Consider the following 19113-nt stretch of genomic DNA (forward strand, 5'->3'; position numbering starts at 1 on the left):
TTACCCCACTGCTGGCATAACATATATTTTGTTTTTCTCTTCTCTGACTTGAAATTAGAAATTAAACATAATACCAACAAAAGCTATAATATTAAAACACAAGATACAATATTAAAATATTAATATCCATTCCTCGCAGTTTCTGATTCCTTATCATAGTAATATTGATAATTACTATGCAAGAAGTTTTACATAACTGTTAGAAAAATAGAAAATGTTAAGCTGTAAAGGAATATGATTAATTATTAAGATATTGTTAAAACCTTGTCATCCATTTAAGATGAATTTTCAAAACTGACATATTATCTCAATAAATGTTTTTACAGAGAAATATATCAATTATTGTTTTAAAGCATTTTAAGAGATGGGAGTCTGCTTAATTGGTACTAATGGATATATAATATCTGCCATTATTGTTTCAACTGGTTTGCTTCATTGGCTAGCAAAATCTGGCTATAATTCTGAGCACAATGAAAACCATAAATTTCATTAAAACTGTCCTTAAATCAGCATGAGCAGAAATCCTTACAGGAGAAAGGCGACATTGCTTTTGCTTCATTTAACTTTGCTCTAAAAATCAATATAACTAATCAATTTGTCAATGGTGGATGAATAAAGATATTTTTTTCTTTATAAATATTGTCAAGAAAAGTTTTTCTAGAGAAATATTTTATTGAGCCAAATGGAAGCATTTATTATTACAACTACTTTTTGAGAAACAGTCAATCTATTTGTAAAACACAATGGATAAATGATATAAAAATGATCTACAAAAATGAATTCCCAAACAACTGAACATGATGCCTGGCACCTGAAATCTCAGCCTCTGAGAACCATGGAGAGCTCAAGGCTGCCTGCAGGACAAAATTGGACGCCATCTCAACAATCAAAACAAACAAGAACTCAAAAGACTAAAAGACTAACTTTTCAAAATCAAAACAACAACTTATTTTAAGACCCCATGTTAGAAAATGTGCTGAGAAATTTTTTAAGCCTCATTCTCATAATTGATTTAATGGAAATTTTAGTTTATAAATATAAATTGTTCCCATTTGCAGAAGAGTAAACTTTGAAAGGGTTTAAAAATAGTCACATCAGGCAACAATTCTTAGCATTTGGTTACAGAATAGGAGACATAACTATTGTAATACCACACCTTTCTAAATAGTCCAGTTCATTTATGTTCATCATCCCTGCCACTACCACCCCCATATGTAGGATTCCTCATGGAAAGTAGGGGATGATGGCATTGCTATAGGAAGAATGCTTAAAATCTATTTAATATGATGGATTTTTCATCTACAGTGAAACTCCTCAGTGTATCCCCCATTATTTTACTTCTGTGTTTTCACCTGTTTCTCTGAGGGCAGTACTATATTTATATAATTTTAAACCATTTGAACCTCTAACAATTCAAGATCAAAATATCAGCACCTAGTCTTTAAAAATAATGTTTCTTGAAAAATAATACTGTCTTTATTAACAGAAAATTAAGCCTCTTTAAAGCAGATTTTGTTCATACAACAGAATTGTATTTTCAAGAGGACAGGTCTGGAAATTGGGTGATGTTGACTAGACAGATATGATTCTGTGACAGTCTTAAGTTATTTTAAGAAAAGATTCTAAGCAGAGCAATAAGAAAATATATCTTTGATCTGTAATCTCTCTATCATTCACGTACCTATCAATTATCTATATATCTCTCTATAATCTGAAAACAAGTCAAATAACATCCTTAACTCTCCCTACAGGCTTTGCTGACTTTCCCCTGGCAGCCAAATCCAGTAAACATGATAGTTATTTAATTGATTTGTTTATAACATATCTGCAAGAATCAAACCTTAAAGCCAATATAGTACCCTAACCTCTCAGCTTTGGGTTGACACTTTCTTTATTCTGAAATCACACTATAATGTCTTCTTTTGGTACTGATCTTGATCTCCACATTCTTGTGTGCCAGTTTTGGTTTTCTCAAAGTCTGTACTCCCTCTTGTTTTCTGGAGTATTCTTTATAAATTTCATCCAACTTCTTTACTTCAACATATAATCAATTGATTGAAAGCTCAGTTTATCCACTAAACTATGTTTAATAAAACTATGGACTACAGGCTGATCCTAAGTTGTATGGGGCATCTCAGCCATATTTTTACATGAGTTTTCCCTTGCCTTATTTTGCTAACTGACTGTTGGAAAATATTATTTTAAGGTGTGTTACTTTTGTTGATGTTGTATTTCTTTAACTCTGTGAAGCTGTTACTGTGCCTGTCTAAAACACCTGATTGGTCTAACAGAGAGCTGAATGGCCAATAGCAAGGCAAGAGAAAGGATAGGTGGGGCATAGTGATATTTTATTTGTGCTCTAACAAATAAAGCTTGCCTGGGGATCAGAGGAAAAAGCCAGCCATTATATTAAACATAGAGGCTAGGCAGTGGTACATGTCTTTAAACCAAGCATTCAGGAGGCAGTGATTCATCCGGATCTCTGTGAGTTCAAGGCCACACTGGAAACAGAGCCAAGTATGGTGACATGTGACTTTAATCCCAGTGCTAGTTAACCATAGAGGTCTGAAGGTCTAGACAAACAGACAGGAAGTGATATAGCTGGGCAGGAAGAGGAAGTGATAAAGCTTTGCAGAGAAAGGAAGTAAGATGGTAGGGCATAGAAAGGTGTGTAGGTGTGAGTAAACAGGAACCAGCTCTCTCTGGAGGCTTAGGAGTTGATAAGGTGAGGTTGGCTGTGCAGCTTGTCCTATTCCTCTGCTCTCTGAGTTGTTAGCCCAATATCTGACTCTGTTTTTTTTTTTTTTTAAATTAATAAACCATTTAGCAATTTGTCTTACAGGGCTTGCAGGTAGAGAGAATATATAGAGAGAGAAATCTGGGAGGAGAAAGCTAGGAGCCAGAGAAGGAGGAGGACATCAGGGGCCAGCCATCCAGCTACACAGAAAGGCACGGAGTAAGAATAAGAAGTAAGAGAACAAGAAAATCCCAGAGGCAAAAGGTAGATGGGATAATTTAAGATAAGTAAAGCTAGCAAGAAACTAAGTCAAGCTAAGGCCAGGCATTCATAAGTAATAATAAGCATGTGAATTTATTTGAGAGTTGAGTGGTGAGTCCACCAAAGAAGAGCAAAAGAAAACAAAACAAAACAAAAACAAAAACAAACAACATTTTGGCACCCAACATGGGGTTATATATCCATGCAGGGCTTAAGAAAGCTTAGGGGGAAAAAAGAGGATAAGCCCCCTTTAAGAGGTATTGCTGTTAAGCCAGCAGGGCAGCCGCTAAGTGAAAACAGCAAGCTAAGTAAAAAAAAGGCTTATGACAGCTCAGGTACTGGCTTCCATAGCTAGGAAGGTTAAATGTAGTTTTTGGGCAGACAAACCACGGTAAGTTGACAAGTTTTATGTTTGGCTTTCCTGACCAGAGAAGCAGACAGTGCCAGCTGAGAGTCACATGTGGAGGAGCCAGGTGTACCTAAGTAGTCTAAAGTTTGCTCATGTGGTCAAAAAAGGCTAGAGATGTGCAGTAAAAGAGATCCAGCCAGAAAAACCTCTAAAGAGGTTGTGGTGCATTTAACAATGTGTAGGCTTAAGAAAAGGAAAAGGGTACAGTCATAGAAAAAAATGAATAGTTTATAAAATAAAATTTTTAAAGAGAGAGTAAAAGAAAAAAGTCACATAAGATGGGAAATACACAGGTAGTCGGGATCCTGCATGTGCTGATTTTGAATTTTTTGACTATTAAGAAACAAAAGACAGCTGCTAAGACACATAGGATTGTTAACTGGAGTGCTAAATTGAATCAGTATAGATATGTTAGGAATAACTTAACTTTTAAAAAATTAGAAAATACATTTATCAAATGGAAATTAAAAATGCTTTTGAATTTTGTTCCTATACGAGACAAGAGGCTGTGGATTCCTAATTCACATTTCTAATATGGATCAGGTTTGATCAGGCAAAACCTCCTGAAACTTGACAGGTGATATCTATCAGCAAAGGTTACTGCTGGTCTTCCCAAGACTTGGTCATTATCTCAAAATTTTCTCTCTAGGTCCACAGACAGCAGGAACAAGTATGGAGAAAATATGCCCACATTCCCACGAGTTGGGGGTGTGTGGGTGGTTTTGGTTATTTGATGGGCTATGGATGTTTATTATCTTTTAGGGGAATACAGAATATTGATACAAATTTAAAGTTACTTTTATTACACTGTATATATGTTTCTACTCTTATTAAAGGATTTTTGTATATTGATAAAAATTTAAGGTTATTTTTATTACAACATATTTTATATATGTTTGTATTCTTGTTTAAGGTATTGTAACTGTGCAGTTTATTTCACAATATAAGGTAAAATTCTAGTTTTTGAAAGCTATTATTATAAACTATATATAGGATAATCAGGAACATAGATTAGTGGTTAGTCATTTATAACAATCAAAATTGCAGATATGTTAGGTATGTTTTCTAGGTTAAGTAGATATATTTTAGATCTATAGGTGGTCTTCACATACCTCAAAGATCTATGGCATTTAAAATGTTTTGTTAACAAAAGTTTTCATGACAAGACACATCTCTTTCTGGCAACACAATTTACTGCAAATGTGATGGGCATTGTAGAAATTCCTTACAGAGTTTCATTGTGAAAAAGTTAGCCACTAAGCAAAGAAAATGTTCTTGCTTTTGACTTCTGACGATGTGCTGTGCAGACTGGACATGCAGAACATGCAGGAAAAAGAATGTTGAACTTTGCCAAAGCAAGACAGAACAGTCCTTCAAATTTCCTGCTTCACTAAAAAGTCTGCCAGATACTCTAGGCCTTTAGACTGAACATGGGTGCTGCAATGTTATGGAGGAACGTTGGGTGACTATTCAGGCAGCCAAATGTCTTTGTTGTTGGGTAATATTACATCCTTCTGGATCTTGATTGGAGCTGAATACTAGATAGTTATAGGTTCTGTTTTCCTTTGTTATGATAGGAAATAAATTGGGTGTAAAATTTTGATTCACTAAGATAGGATAGATAAGCATTATTTTCTTTGAATTGCTAAATAAAAATGGCAGAATACTGTGAATGTAATCCTTACTTGATAATTGTAATTATATATAGTGTTACTATGTTTAAGTTAAAACCCTTTCATTTTTATTTAGACAAAAAGGAGAAATGTTGGGGAATATTATTTCAGGGTGTGTTACTTTTATTTATGTTATATTTGTTTAATTCTGTGAAAGCTGTGCTACTGTACTTGTCCAAAATACTTGATGGTCTAATAAAGACAATAGAAGTAACACAAAAAAATAAGCCACGTAAAAATAGATATTACACAGAGAATCTGGATTGTGTTGTCTTTGGGAATTTTAACTGCAGAAAGACATTTTGCTGTAAAGGCTACTCAGTTAAACCAATATTTTAAAGGTATTTTGACTTCAAAATTTATGTCTAAGGATACGTTGCTTTGGAAAAGAGGTTCTGCTTTTGTTTCCATAGAAGATGAGAACCTGTGGATTGCTTCTAAGCTAATATAGTTTGATTGGCCAAGACGACCTGAAAGGTCTCAGATGACACCATGGCCTAGATGATCCAACATCCAGAAAATTTTCAAGGAACCTGGCTCAGAGAATACAATGTCACAGACTACCCTAGTCAGGACTTGACCATAATTATTAATTTTCTCAGGATTCCCATAAAATTGCCACACCCCCATCCAGCAGGAAGTAGTATGAGAAGCTATGCCCAAATTTCCAAAATATTGTTTATAAATGTTTATTTTTATTTAATGGGATTAATTTTAAATACAATCTCTTTCTAAAGAAGAAAAGGGGATAGTATAGATATGACAGGATAAAAGAGTAGCTTACTGAATCTTCTTTTAAAGATCAATAACTTGTTTGAAGTGTTTTTCATGGCTATGGATTTAAGTTCATTGATACAAATTTAAAGTTAATTTTGTTATACTGTATGTATATTTCTACTCTTATTTTAAAAGTATTTTGTTTGTGCAGCTCATTTGTAATTGGAATGTATAATTAATAAATGCAGATTATTAGTCATCTGTGATAATCAAACTTATAGTAATGTTAGTTAAGTTTTCTAGGTATACATAGATATATTTCAACTAGGTAAGTAATCTTCAAACATTTCTAAGACCTACAGAATATGTCATTTAAAATGTTTTAAAAACTTAGACTTTCTGGACAATGAGACATGTCTTCTCCTGGCAGCACTGATTTACTTCAAAATGGAAGATGGGCATCAAAGACACTCCATATGGAGTTTATATTCTTCTTGGCAAAAATAGGCATTTGGGCAAGAAACTGCTCTTTCCTGGAATGCTGATAATATGTTATATTAACTGAACATGCAGGACCCATAGGAAGGTGACCACTGAACTTTGCAAGATGAGATAGTTCTTTAGGTTCCTTCTTTGCAGAAGAAACTGCCAGACATTCTTCAGGACATAGGAAGAAGCAACTGAGAAACTCAAAACCTATAGGCTAAAGATGGATGCCCCAAAGTTACAGAGGAAATTTTTATGACTTTCCAGGCAGGCAGCTGTCTCTGTCATTTCCAGAATTTTGGAAGCTGCTTACAATGCATTTCATGTTTACTTAGGTAATATTATATCCTTATGCGGTCTTTGATGTAGTTGAAGACTAGATACTTATAATTTTACTTAGTTATGATAAAAGATAAATTAGATAAAAAAATTAGACTCACAAATATAAAATAGATAGAATGTTTTCTTTAGCTTTGCCAAATACACATAGACTAGATATTATAATTGTAATTCTTGCTTGATAACTGTTCTGTTATATGTAATTTTACTATGTTAAAGTTAAAATCTTTCTTTTGATTAGACAGAAAAGATGAAGTGCTGTGAGATGTCTTTCTGTACGCTGTGAATATGTGTTACTCTGATTGGTGGATAAATAAAACACTGATTGGCCTATAGCCAGACAGCAAGTATAGGCAGGGCAAGCAGACAAGGAGAATGCTGGGAAGAGGAAGGGCTGAATCAGGAGTTGCCAGCCAGACACAGCGGAAGCAAGATGACAAGGCAAAACTGAGAAAAGGTATCAAGCTATGTGGCTAATATAGATAATAATTATGGGTTAATTTAAGTGTAAGAGCTTGTCAGTGATAAGCCTGAGCAAACGGCCATACAGTTATAATTAATATAAGCCTTTTTGTGTTTACTTGAGGGATGCGAGTGTGAGAGATTTGTTCCAACCACTGGCTGGGAAGGACACAGGTAAACTTCTGACTACAAATTCCCTCCTTTACAATAACCAAATAGTGGCCACATTCTGTGTCTCCTTCTGCAAATAGTAAATTATTGCTTCACTGTAGCAAATGAACAGGGTAGATAATGATTACTGATTACTCTGTAATCCTCAAATGTGGAATCAGTAGAACATGTTCTGATCACTCAAAATGAATTAAATATTATTTAGGAAATAGCAAGTTGTCATTTTCTAAATGTAAATAAAGACTATATTTCCCTGAGTCCTAAGAGAATACTTTAAATTTCATCCACAGAATAAAATATTCCCCATTGCATGCAAGTAAGGGAAGTTACACATAAATCATTTTTATTTAAGTAAACTTGCTAAAAATATATTTCTCCAACCAAGTAAATCACCACTCCTTTTTCATGTATAAAAAAAATGCCACAATATCATGCCTTCTCATTCAATGACTTTACAAAGGTTACATTGATGTGTGGAAGTCTGTTGGTTTTGCATAAATCCATTTTAAGGGCGAGCCTTGATGTAGTACATAGACAAAGCCACTTCTTATCATTATATATTTAGTAGCTCTAAACCTAAAAATCACAATCCCTACTGAATAGTAAGAACTGTGGAGACTAAAGTACAGCTGTGTAATATCTTTGTAGTTATTAAAAATCAAACTAACTTATTATGTGGATGCATTTCATATACATTCTTTGCTCTGATCCTTATTTTGAAGGAAGTAGTTAGAGGTGACTTCTGCATTATACCACTGACATTTTGCTGGTCAGAATCATGGTTTCCTGCTTATTCAGATTTATTTAGATTAGTATATTACTAAATACTTTTGAAGTGCAAAACAACTAGGAGTTGAACTTCTTCTAATGGGGTAGTGTGGTTCAGACTGTGTAGATGTGAAGGCAGCCAAGTATGGCTGAAAAAGCATAGGCCAGGATGAGTCAAAAATGACAGGACAAAGAAAGACAGACAATAAGAGAGCTGCGGCTGAGAAATTGAAAGGGACTGGGAAGAGAACTGGATTTGTTCAGACTGCAGTTGGGAGGGTATATAAACTGAACATACATACACATTTGGTAAAAGAAATCCCATTCAGAGAGAATGAAAGCTAAACACTACAAAGAGATGGCACAGGATTTTCTCAGCCACAGAAACCATTGGTTTTAGTCAGCACCAAAACAAGGCAATATAATGTGAATTCAGAATAATGCTTAACATCTGAACCAAAGACAAGAAGGGCCAATGACAGAGAAAACCACCCAAGACAGACAAAAGAAGATATATCTCCTCTGCATGTGAGATGTCATCATCTCTGAAGTCTGTGCAAAACAATTAAAATAATAATAAAGGGAACTCAGTGGTGCTAGACTGAAAATCCCACAGGTTACGGCCCATGGAATGCAGAAGTGTAACAGATTAAGCTGCCACTTGCGGCTATGACAAATGATCATGGCATTCAAGATAAGAAATGTGAGCCTTGGGATCAAAAAGTGCAAGCAAGGACTGAGCCTAAGTACCCAGAGGATCACTGTTATTGAAACAATAGGTAGACTACAGGGGGAGAGAGTCATCACCCGTGACTCATGCTTTACCATGCAGCTCCCTGCAACCTCCCAATATGCTAGCCCATGTCTGCAGGGTGACTCTGGGTCCTTGGTGTTTTCAGTTATAGTCTTTCTTTCCTTATTTATTTATTTTGACTTTTCGAGACAGGGCTTCTCTGTAGTTTTGAAGCTGGTCCTGGATCTTCCTCTGTAGACCAACCTGGACTCAACTCACTGAGATCCACCTGGCTCTGCCTCCCGAGTGCTGGGATTAAAGGCATGTGCCACCACCACCCAGCCAGTCATATTCTTTAATAGGTTCCATATGTAAAGATATTTAAAAAATGTTCCTTAAATAGTTATTTTGCTTAGTCACTTGTGAATGTGTGTGTGTGTGTGTGTGTGTGTGTGTGTGTGTGAGAGAGAGAGAGAGAGAGAGAGAGAGAGAGAGAGAGAGAGAGAGAGAGAGAGAGAGACTGAGAGAGAGACTGAGAGAGAGACAGAGACAGAGACAGGGACAGACAGAGAGAATGTGCATGCAGGTGCAAACATTAGCACAGGGACCTGTGGAAGCCAGAAAAAACATCAGATCCTCTGAAGCTGCAGTTACAGGTGCTAGGAATTGAACTTGGGTCCTCTGCAAGACTTGTACATGCTCTTACCTGCTAAGCTGACACTTTCTTGTCAGTGTTATGTCAGTGATTCAAAATTTCAAGACAATATAAAATCCTTAATTTCTAAGAATAATATTCTACAGGAAGAAGTTTAAAAGCAGAAAAATCCCAAGCTAATTAATTGAGGGCTAGCACTACCAGAAACATAAAATAATTGTTAACTTACATCCTTTCTTTTACACTCGTACAGTTCATGTGATAACGTTTCCAGGTGCCTGGCTTGTCCTAAGCACCTACCTTGTGGCTGTCGACTGGGGTGGTATATCTGAAGGTCAAAGGGCTGTGCGCTGGTCTTCTGAATCACACTGACATTCTGCCCTGTCCACTTGTTGGCTTTGGCCAGAGTGTTGGTCCTCCAGTCTGTCCAGTACACCTCACTCCCATACAAAGACACAGCAAAGGGATGTGACAGGTACTCATGTCCTCTGATAATTTCTATCATGTTCGTTCCATCATAGAAGGCTGAATAAATAGCATCTGACCTAGAGAAAGGGCAGCATACCAATGGTTTATCAATGTCAGTGAAGGAGTCCAGTGATGCAGTTATGCAAATCAGACAATTGATAAAGTAATTAAGTCTATGGACCTATATCTAATATTTTCCAAACAAAACAACAGCAACAACGAAAAACAACCAAAAATACTGATCGAAATACATGATGTCCGTATATTAGGATATTTAACAACACACTTAAGAAGCTGAGGAAAGTAAATGAAAACACAGGAAAATATTTTTAACCTGGCATCTGTCCAAACTATCCTTTTTTCAAAGTGGTCCACTGTCAGTCCATTAGGCCATGCCCCAGTTTTCATGTCTTTATAGATGGTTTTTCTCCCAGCACCACTCATAGAAGCAGATTCAATGCGAGGGAAATTGGCATCCCAGTCTGTCCAGAAAAGAATTCTGAGGAAAAAGAAATAATGCCATTGTTTCACTCCATTTCCACTGTTTATCTCATGCCTACCACATGGGGAGACATTTTCTAAGTAAAAGTTGGGAGAGAAATGCCTGTATTATCTAACCCATTGGTTTCAAGTACATAGGAATAGGCATGCCATGTACATTTATGCAGATGGAATTACAACTTGTGAAATATTTTGAACAAAAGGTTGTAATGAGGAGCAGTAGTTGGTAAGTGTCCTACTTACAGAATACCCTAACAGGGTGAAGAGTGAGACAGCTTCAGGCTCAGAAAAGGACCAGAGCTCACAATTGTAGTCAAAGAGTGAGGAACACAAAGAGCAACAGGGCAATCTAACAGCAAGGGAGCAAGCGTAACACCATCTGGGAACTCTTGGGGATTTTACCAGAGTCAATAATTATCAAATCATGAGGATATTGTGAACAAAGACTCCTGAAAAGAAGCTGTGTCTGCAGATGGATTGACTGGTTGCAACTGCAGTGGTGTGTAGGGATTGGAATGGTGCAGGTACAAAGCTGATTGCCACATCTTGGGCTAGTTTTAGACTCCCAAGAACAACCATTTCTTGTCAACTCTGTGTTAGAACTAACACCCTGTAACTAATATACAAAAACCTTGGGGATATCTTAACAGACCCCCAGCCTTCAATAACCCAAAGCTAAGGATATCATAATACATCATCTAATGACCTATAGAAAAGCTTGCTCCATGTTTTTATGCCTGTATCTTTGATAAAAATGTATTTTAAACTTGCCTTGAGATACAAGTTTCTTTGTACTATAAACTACAAAACTTCATAAAACTGCTTAAACATTGGGAAATGGAGTGGGGGTTGTGTTCACTCAAAATGGCTCCAGAATAAACTATTGCTTATTGCCTTTAGAATGTGAGAGTTTTGTTTTTTATGTGAACAATGTTTCTCAGTAGCTCGTAGTAATATTCTTTTTAAATCATGGACAGCTTCTGGGTGTTTTCACAGATATGCTGATGGAAAGATTTCTACAAAAATGACCAAGTTGCTTATTGTTTGGCCAGGACAATATTTGATATTTGAGAAAGTATAACTACAAACAATATCACCCCAAGGGATAAGGCTTTGATAATTACTAAATCTGAGTAATAGCTGCAATTGAGTTTATCATGCAATTAGTTTTAGTTTATGTGTTTGATCATCTGCCTAACAAAAAGTTTTAAAATATAAATATCTCAAAATAAAATAAGTAAAAATATTAAAATGTAGTAGAGTACATATATAAAATATCCAACACGTATTTCTTAGTCTCTCTTTAAATTAAAGTATACTAAAGAAAACAATGTTTTGAATAATAGTGCTAGTTATATAGAATAATGTTTATAGAGAATAATATATTAAAATGGAAAAAATTCACAACTTTAAAATTTTATGTGCATTTGTGTTTTGCCTGCATTTATGTCTGTGTGAGGGTGTCAGGCTCACTGGAACTGGAGTTACAGAGAGTTGTGAACTACCATGTGTGTGTTGGGAATTGAACCCAGGTCCTCTGGAAGAGTCATCTCTCCAGCCTCAGAATACACAATTTTTTTTTATTGTATTAAATAGAACATGGAACAAAGCATCATTGCAATGAGGCTGATACACTTTTCAGTTGAGCAGTTGGAGAGGATAGAATGTTGTAGCCCCAGACCCTAACAATTTATCTCCAGCTATCTCTACCCTACGGCTGCTTACTGCTCTCATTGACAGTGTGAACCTGGGAGAACAGGGCCTAAAAATGAGGCCAACTAAACTCTCATGCAATGGCCAACTTTATTCAGAGCTTCAGACAATATACTCTAAGGACTGAGAACTGTCATCTGAGTAAAGGGTACAATCACAAGGACAAGCAACATGTGACAAAAACATGTTTCTCCATAGAGGCACATGACTAACAGCAGCTGAAGTAAAGTCACTCCTATCCACTTCACCTGGGAGGAGCAAGGAAACACACTCCAAGAACAAGTCTGTGTTTTGAAGAAACTGAGATCACAAGATTCTTGTCTTTTTCTTCAGTATTCAGAATTCTCACGTGTTTCATTTGTGGACGGTGTTCCGACACTAACCATTTCTTTGCCTACTCTGTGTTGAGCCTGTCATTTTAACAAATTAACAACAGATTAAGTCCTTTTGAAATGTGTTAACAAAAAGCCTAGTTTTCCACCAATCAAAATTGAGTGTTGTCAGATGGCATCTCAGGCTTAAGGCAGAACTTGTCCTATCTTGATTAATTTGCCTAACTGATGTGTCCTCTAATATATTTGAAAAATGTCATGATTTGTGGCTTCCTTTGTTGTTACTATAAAAAGTTTGTAAATGATTACTCGAATTTTGCTCCAGAAAAAAACATCTCTTATTCTATTCCCTTTAAAGTGAAAGCTGGATTTTTTTTTTGTTGTTGTTTTTTTGTTTTCATTTTTTTGTTGTTGTTTCTATGTTTGTTTGTTTGTAGTTTTGAAGGGCACATTTTTAGGTTAACTTTAAAAGACACTATAAAGTATCAAATATGCTTCTAATAGAGAACAAAGGATGGGGTAGATCAGAATTAGATCTAACATGGGTGGCACATGCCTTCATTTGGTCATTAAAAAGTAGTGTGTGTGTGTGTGTGTGTGTGTGTGTGTGTGTGTGTGTGTGTGTGTGTGTGTATTTCCTCTGTAGTGAGTACTGTGATATTAAAATTCCATCAATTTTAATGGTAAACTTTATCTCTTTCTATAGAAGAGTATGTTCTAAAAATAGTTGCCTTCCAAGTGTTCTTAACCTTGCCACAACACAGCTAACACAACTGACATTCATGGTTGATTTCATGGATCATTGATTCATAAAGTTCTAAGCATTCTTTTGTGAATTTAACAAGGTGGTGTTATAACAACATCATTTTTTTGTATTCCTTTTTAAATGGTAAAAATGTGTTAACATTTCAATGATTGCTTTAGCTCTCCAAGTACAGGAAGACTGGATTTTTGTATAACTCAGAGATGCTCAGCCACGATTGCTTTTTAAAGAGAATCTATGGGCTACATTTTTGCAGTTTCTGTTTTTAGATTAAGCTGGGCAATAGACCATGAACAACCTGGATTATTGTAGGTTAATCTGTCACATCAAGTTGGAAAAGGTAAAAGGAAAAGATCTTTGCAAAAAAGAGGTTATCTGTGTCTTTTGAAGTTAACAATGGATAAAGATTACTATAATTTAGAGTATTCCCAGAGAAAATTTAATATAATTGCCTCACTAATGTTCGCAGTGGCTGGTTCTACTTTCTTCAATGGTGTGTTTACAGTAGAGATCAATTACTAGGTCATCTAAAAAGTAAATATGAACAACAGAGGAAGAAGCAAGTTGTCCCGTGGAAACCCAGCATGAGCATGGTAAAGCTCAAGAACCTTGGAGGACTCCACACATTCAAGATTGCCAGTCATTCCCCAGTAAGCAGCTTGGTGTTTCAGAGGTTCACATCCTCCTTCAGGGTGCTTCAGCAGTAAGTTTAACTTAAAATTGAATGAACAAAAAAGAGAAAAACGGCCATTCCCTAAGAGCCACCTGACCTTCTTAGAACAGTGTGTTACTTACGAGACAAAGCAGAAACCCTGAACACTAGAAATGTGGGGTGAACGAAGATGCATTTTGTAATGTTCAATGAAGGTCAGCTGTTGTGTGCTAGCAAAACAGTTGTGAAAGCACTATTATCTGTCATCTATACAATGAGCCACAAAGGCTCCCTGGCTTCAGGAAGTTCACAGGAGATACACAGGTTCATAGGGCTGATGTTAGGACAACCATCAGTTTGTTTTCTCCGACATACTGAGCAAACTCAGTGGCCAGTGGCAACCTGTCTTTTCATTTGCTATTGCAAACAAAATGTACAGTATTTCTCATTAATTCTCCTTTTCTGTATAATCTGAGTACTTCAAGGTGGTATGTAAACAACCTGCTCACAGGCATGCATTTGTGTAACAAGCAATTATTGGCCACCTTCCTATGCTCTAAGAGCTGTGATGGACTTCAGACTTAGAAATAAATTTTCTTGCCATGAGAAAGCTTTTGATTTAATAGAAAATATAAAATTATTTACTCAAGGCATAGTTCCCAACCAATCCAGAGAAGTTGTTCTAAAATCAAATGTCTAAAAATAAGTTTAAATTTTGGAGCTCCTATCAATATAGGTTCAGAATTTCCTTGTATTTCATGAAAAGTTTGAGAAATAAATGGTAATGTCTCTTTTAGATAACACTAAACATGATAAACTAAGTTTTAGGTAATTTTCCTTCCATTGTTGGTTTTTCTGATTGGTTTGACTTTGCAGCATGCTCGTGTATGAATGTGTGCAAGCAGTGTATGTATGTGTTCCTTCATATATGCGGTATGTGTGAGTGTGTGGTTATGCTGTGACTACTTTGTGTATGAATGTATATATGTCTGTGTTTGTGTTATATATGCTGTGTATATGTGCATGTGTTTGTTTGTGTGTAAGTATGAGTGTATATATGTGTATGTGTTTGTGTTGTGTATGCTGTGTGAGATGGCATGTCTTTGTTTGTAAAGTGTGTGTATGTAAGTATGAGTTTATATGAGTGTATGTGTTTGTGTTGTGTATGCTGTGTGTGAGATGGCTTGTGTATGTGTCTGTTGTATATATGTGTGCTTATTGTACTTTTGTTTATAGTCTGCCATACAAACACTCTAATCTTTAAAATAATCTCAGAAGGTTTCACTAAAATATGCAATAAAGCTAACACTATTTAAGCTTTTGTATTAAAATGAACATGTAATTGCTATGGCTGCACTTTAAGGTGGTCAAATGAATTTACAAGCTAACAATTCCACTATCCTATTTAGTAACTTTAAGTAAAAATACTCCCAAATCTTGTGAGCCAAACCTTAGAGTTATCTCTCACTGGAGTAAGACTGAAAGAGCATCATCTGTACTTCTGTCACTTATGCCAGAAACAGTTTGAGACGTGTTTTTTCTACCTGTTTTATTTTAATTTTAGCTTTCTTTCTTTCTTTCTTTCTTTCTTTCTTTCTTTCTTTCTTTCTTTCTTTCTTTCTTTCTTTCTTTCTTTCTTTCTTTCTTTCTTTCTTTCTTTCTTTCTTTCTTTCGTGCTGGGATTACATTAATTAACCTCACAATGTCCTAGCTGTACTTTGTGGAATATAGTATTCTCTCTGGAGGATTTTTACAACTACCTGTCCCTCATACACATGGACCTCTTGGAGGAGTTTTATAGGTTCTGCTACATATGATCTAGCCTTCTCTGTCAGCATCAGATTCTCCCAGGAACCTGTCAATCACTGAAATAGTGTTTGGTGTTTTCACTTAGTTTCTGTATCCTTTGGAGTTCTGTTTCATTTTCTTCTTTTCAAGTTGGATATAATGAGGAAAACAAACAAACAAACCACTAACCACTAACCACAAAACAGAGACAAATAAAGACTCTTATCTTCCTTCCTGTCAATAAAATGCTTAGGACATGAGATTCCTCTCAAACTGATTGACTGTACACACAGTCTCCATAGCATCCTTCCCTGCTTGTATTGGCCTCTCTCTCATAATCTGTTCTTTGGGAAGTGTCTCATTTACTTCCTCGTGATGGAATGGCTGCTATAAACATATCTTGATCCAACATATCGCTTTCTTTTCTGTAGAAAGTTTCCCATAAAGATTTATCGTTTGTACAACTTAGGCAGGAAAGATAGGCAAGAGTTTCCTATCAATAGGGGTCACATTGGGAGCCATGAGCTGGAATCTTTGTGGGTGGCAGAGAGAAGGTCACCAATCTGATTGCATTTGGGGAGCAGATTGTTGAAAAATAAGAGCCTTCCTCACTTAACTTCACAGGCCTTTTTAGATGTGTTGTTATTACAGTAGCTAAAAATGAAGGTATGCAAGGCCGACTGTAGACTGGGGAATACACCTCCAGGCTAAAATAAACATTACCTCTCAGCTCATCTATCTCAGCTCTTCACAGTTTGAAAAAGGGCCAGAAATCTAGGGTTTCAAGAAAAATTCCCCAATATTTGAAAGTACCTGTGATGGATTCAAAACACATTTTACACCACATAGAAGACAAGTGCTTTTGCTGGAGCTGTTAATATAGCATTCCTTCTCCAGGCAAGCTGTTCACACTTTAAATGTAGTGTCTAAGCTGGGGAAAAGAAAAACACCTCCAATCTACTGCCAAATATGGGCAGGAATCTCAACAAAATCAAGGTGGGGGTGGTGGTTCCTCTCCTCTGCATCCCATTCAGCTTCCTCTAGGCCCATACAACTCTGACTGATGATTCCAAACTTTGAATTTAAGATACAGAGCCAAAAATAGCTCTTTGAAAATATTTTTCAGACTGGACCAAGCCTTCAGTTTACAAGCTCATTACCAGGGAAATAAACAAAAGGTATTCTCTCATGTTGGCTGCATATTTACTTTCCATATATAATCCTGTTGTGTGATATTTTGTTTGTGTTCCGACAAATAAAGCTTGCCTGGAGATCAGAGGGTGGAGCTAGCAACTAGTTAACCATAGAAGCTAGACAGTGGTCGCTCATGCTTTCAGTCCTAGCACTCTGGAGGTGGAGACAGGAAGTGATAAGGCAGGGTGGAAGCAGGATCTTGGCCCTTTTGGTTGGAGGATCCAGAAAGGTAAGAAGTCACTGGTGGCTACTCCTCTGTTTCTCTGATCTTTCAGGTTAAGCTTTATTTGTCAGAACACAAACAAAATGTCACACAACATAATTACTTATATTCAAGAGATAAAGCTAAATTCTAAGAGGTCACACATTTGGTTTCTTCAGAGAGCAAGTGACTGTGAAGGAATTAGAACTCAGGGCTTCTAAGTCTGCTGTTTTTTTTCTGCTGCTTGAAAACTGAGCACACAGGGGACAAACCAGGCAATAGGCCAATTCACTCAACATTTAACATTGTTTTCCAGAATCAGGTCTTTCGACTCTCCAAACTTCCCAATAGTCAGCATCTCACTGCTAGACTCTTTTTAAGCCTATTTCAATTTTCTTTTCAATTGACTCCAAGAACATACAAAATAAATAAAGGGTGAGTTGGTTAACATCTGCGACTATTCAGAACAAAGACGAGCCCTGGGGTTTGTAGCCATTAGAAAAAAAATTACAGCATCTCTAGGGCAGAGCAAAGAGAAATTCATTAAATTACTGCTTTGGAAAAGAGTTGCAATCCTTTCCAACAGTGCTTCCTGCCCATATTTAATAGGAAGATATATTCTGCCTCAGAAAATGTCTGAGTAAGGAACTCTGTAACCAAACTTCTGCCGATGTGCTCACATTTGCTGCTCTGCTTCTATGCTGGCACACACAGCTGTGCAGACATAAGCATACCAATGTATAAAGAAAGCATTTTACCTCCTCACTTAGAATGGTCAATTGGAGGAGCAGATCTACAAGGAGAACCGTTAAAAGTTAAGCTTCTAGCCGGGCAGTGGTGGCGCACACCTTTAATCCCAGCACTCGGGAGGCAGAGCCAGGAGGATCTCTGTGAGTTCGAGGCCAGCCTGGGTTACCAAGTGAGTTCCAGGAAAGGTGCAAAGCTACACAGAGAAACCCTGTCTCGAAAAACAAAAAAACAAAAAAAACAAAAAAAAAAAAGTTAAGCTTCTTACCCATATCTTGGGTCCAGTGCAATGGCCCTGGGGTGCTCCATGGCTCCTGCTATCAGCGTAGCTCTCAGAGAACCATCAAGCTTAGATACTTCAATTTGGTCCAGATTGCTGTCTATCCAGTAAATGTTACCTGCTATCCAGTCGACCGTCAGGCCTTCTGGAGTAGCCAAGCCATGTTCCACAACCACTTCTATGGCACTGACACCTGTTAAAAAAAATTAAAGGAAGCCAACATGCATAGTCATTCAAGAAGGTACAGAAGACAAGCCCAATTGTGGCCATAGCCCAAAGCACATCAGCTTTGAAGGTCCTGGTGGAAAAAAAAATAAAACCTAACAGAGAAAACAGATTTCAACATTTATAGTATCTGGTCTTCCCAACCAGAAATTTTCACTCTCATAAACTCTTCCAGGACTTTTGTAAAACAACAAAGTGACAGCAATATGAGGTTGTGAAACAGTTACTTCTTGTTTGGGGTTTTCCTGACAGAACAAGAGACTTACTAAAACAATGAAATATGGTGGGAAAAAACTAGGCAATTTAATGAAAAGGCTGTCCTTCAAAGGGAGAAGTAAAGAAGAAAAATCTACCTGGATTGACAAGCATTGTGCTTAATAACCACACCATTTTCTGTCTTTGGTTAGGCGTCTTAGATAACTTCACTATTTGCATATATAACCTTAGCGAATGAACATAAGTCCTATGTCACACTAATCCTATTCCCTGGGTCATGAGCCTGGTAGCAGGTCAAAAACAATTAAAAGGGAAAGTTGTTAGCATGGGCTGCATAAAAATCAGCAGTTGGGTAATGTCTGCCCAATTTCCTATTTATCTATTACTTAATGTCTTTCAGAACTAAAAGAAATTCGTTTCACAGCCGTTTTCTAATGGTATATTCAACGTACTTCATGACACTGTCAGTGGTTTCCATTATAAACTTTATATAGTTAACAAATCTGTTCTCTAAAGTCATAATTTTTAGTCACTACATAAACATAAGACATGAGTACTTTTTCATATTTTCACTATATTGTGTTTAAGCATTACTAATCTTGAAATTCCAAAGGTGATTTC

The 19113-nt window shown here is 36.4% G+C and overlaps 1 protein-coding gene across 1 annotated transcript in view; it reads right to left on the reverse strand.

The window, feature by feature from the left end:
* Lrp1b (LDL receptor related protein 1B) overlaps positions 1–19113 on the reverse strand; it is a 1955528-nt gene that overhangs the window by 650563 nt on the left and 1285852 nt on the right. The window contains exons 25-27 of the mRNA XM_042275227.2: positions 18040–18244; positions 10214–10378; positions 9712–9956 (exon numbers count right to left, since the gene is read on the reverse strand). Of these exons, the coding sequence (XP_042131161.1) occupies positions 9712–9956; positions 10214–10378; positions 18040–18244 (615 nt within the window). The remainder of the gene's footprint in view (positions 1–9711; positions 9957–10213; positions 10379–18039; positions 18245–19113) is intronic.

The sequence above is a fragment of the Peromyscus maniculatus genome, chromosome 4 (assembly GCF_049852395.1).
Source record: "Peromyscus maniculatus bairdii isolate BWxNUB_F1_BW_parent chromosome 4, HU_Pman_BW_mat_3.1, whole genome shotgun sequence".
NCBI classification, from domain to species: domain Eukaryota; kingdom Metazoa; phylum Chordata; class Mammalia; order Rodentia; family Cricetidae; genus Peromyscus; species Peromyscus maniculatus.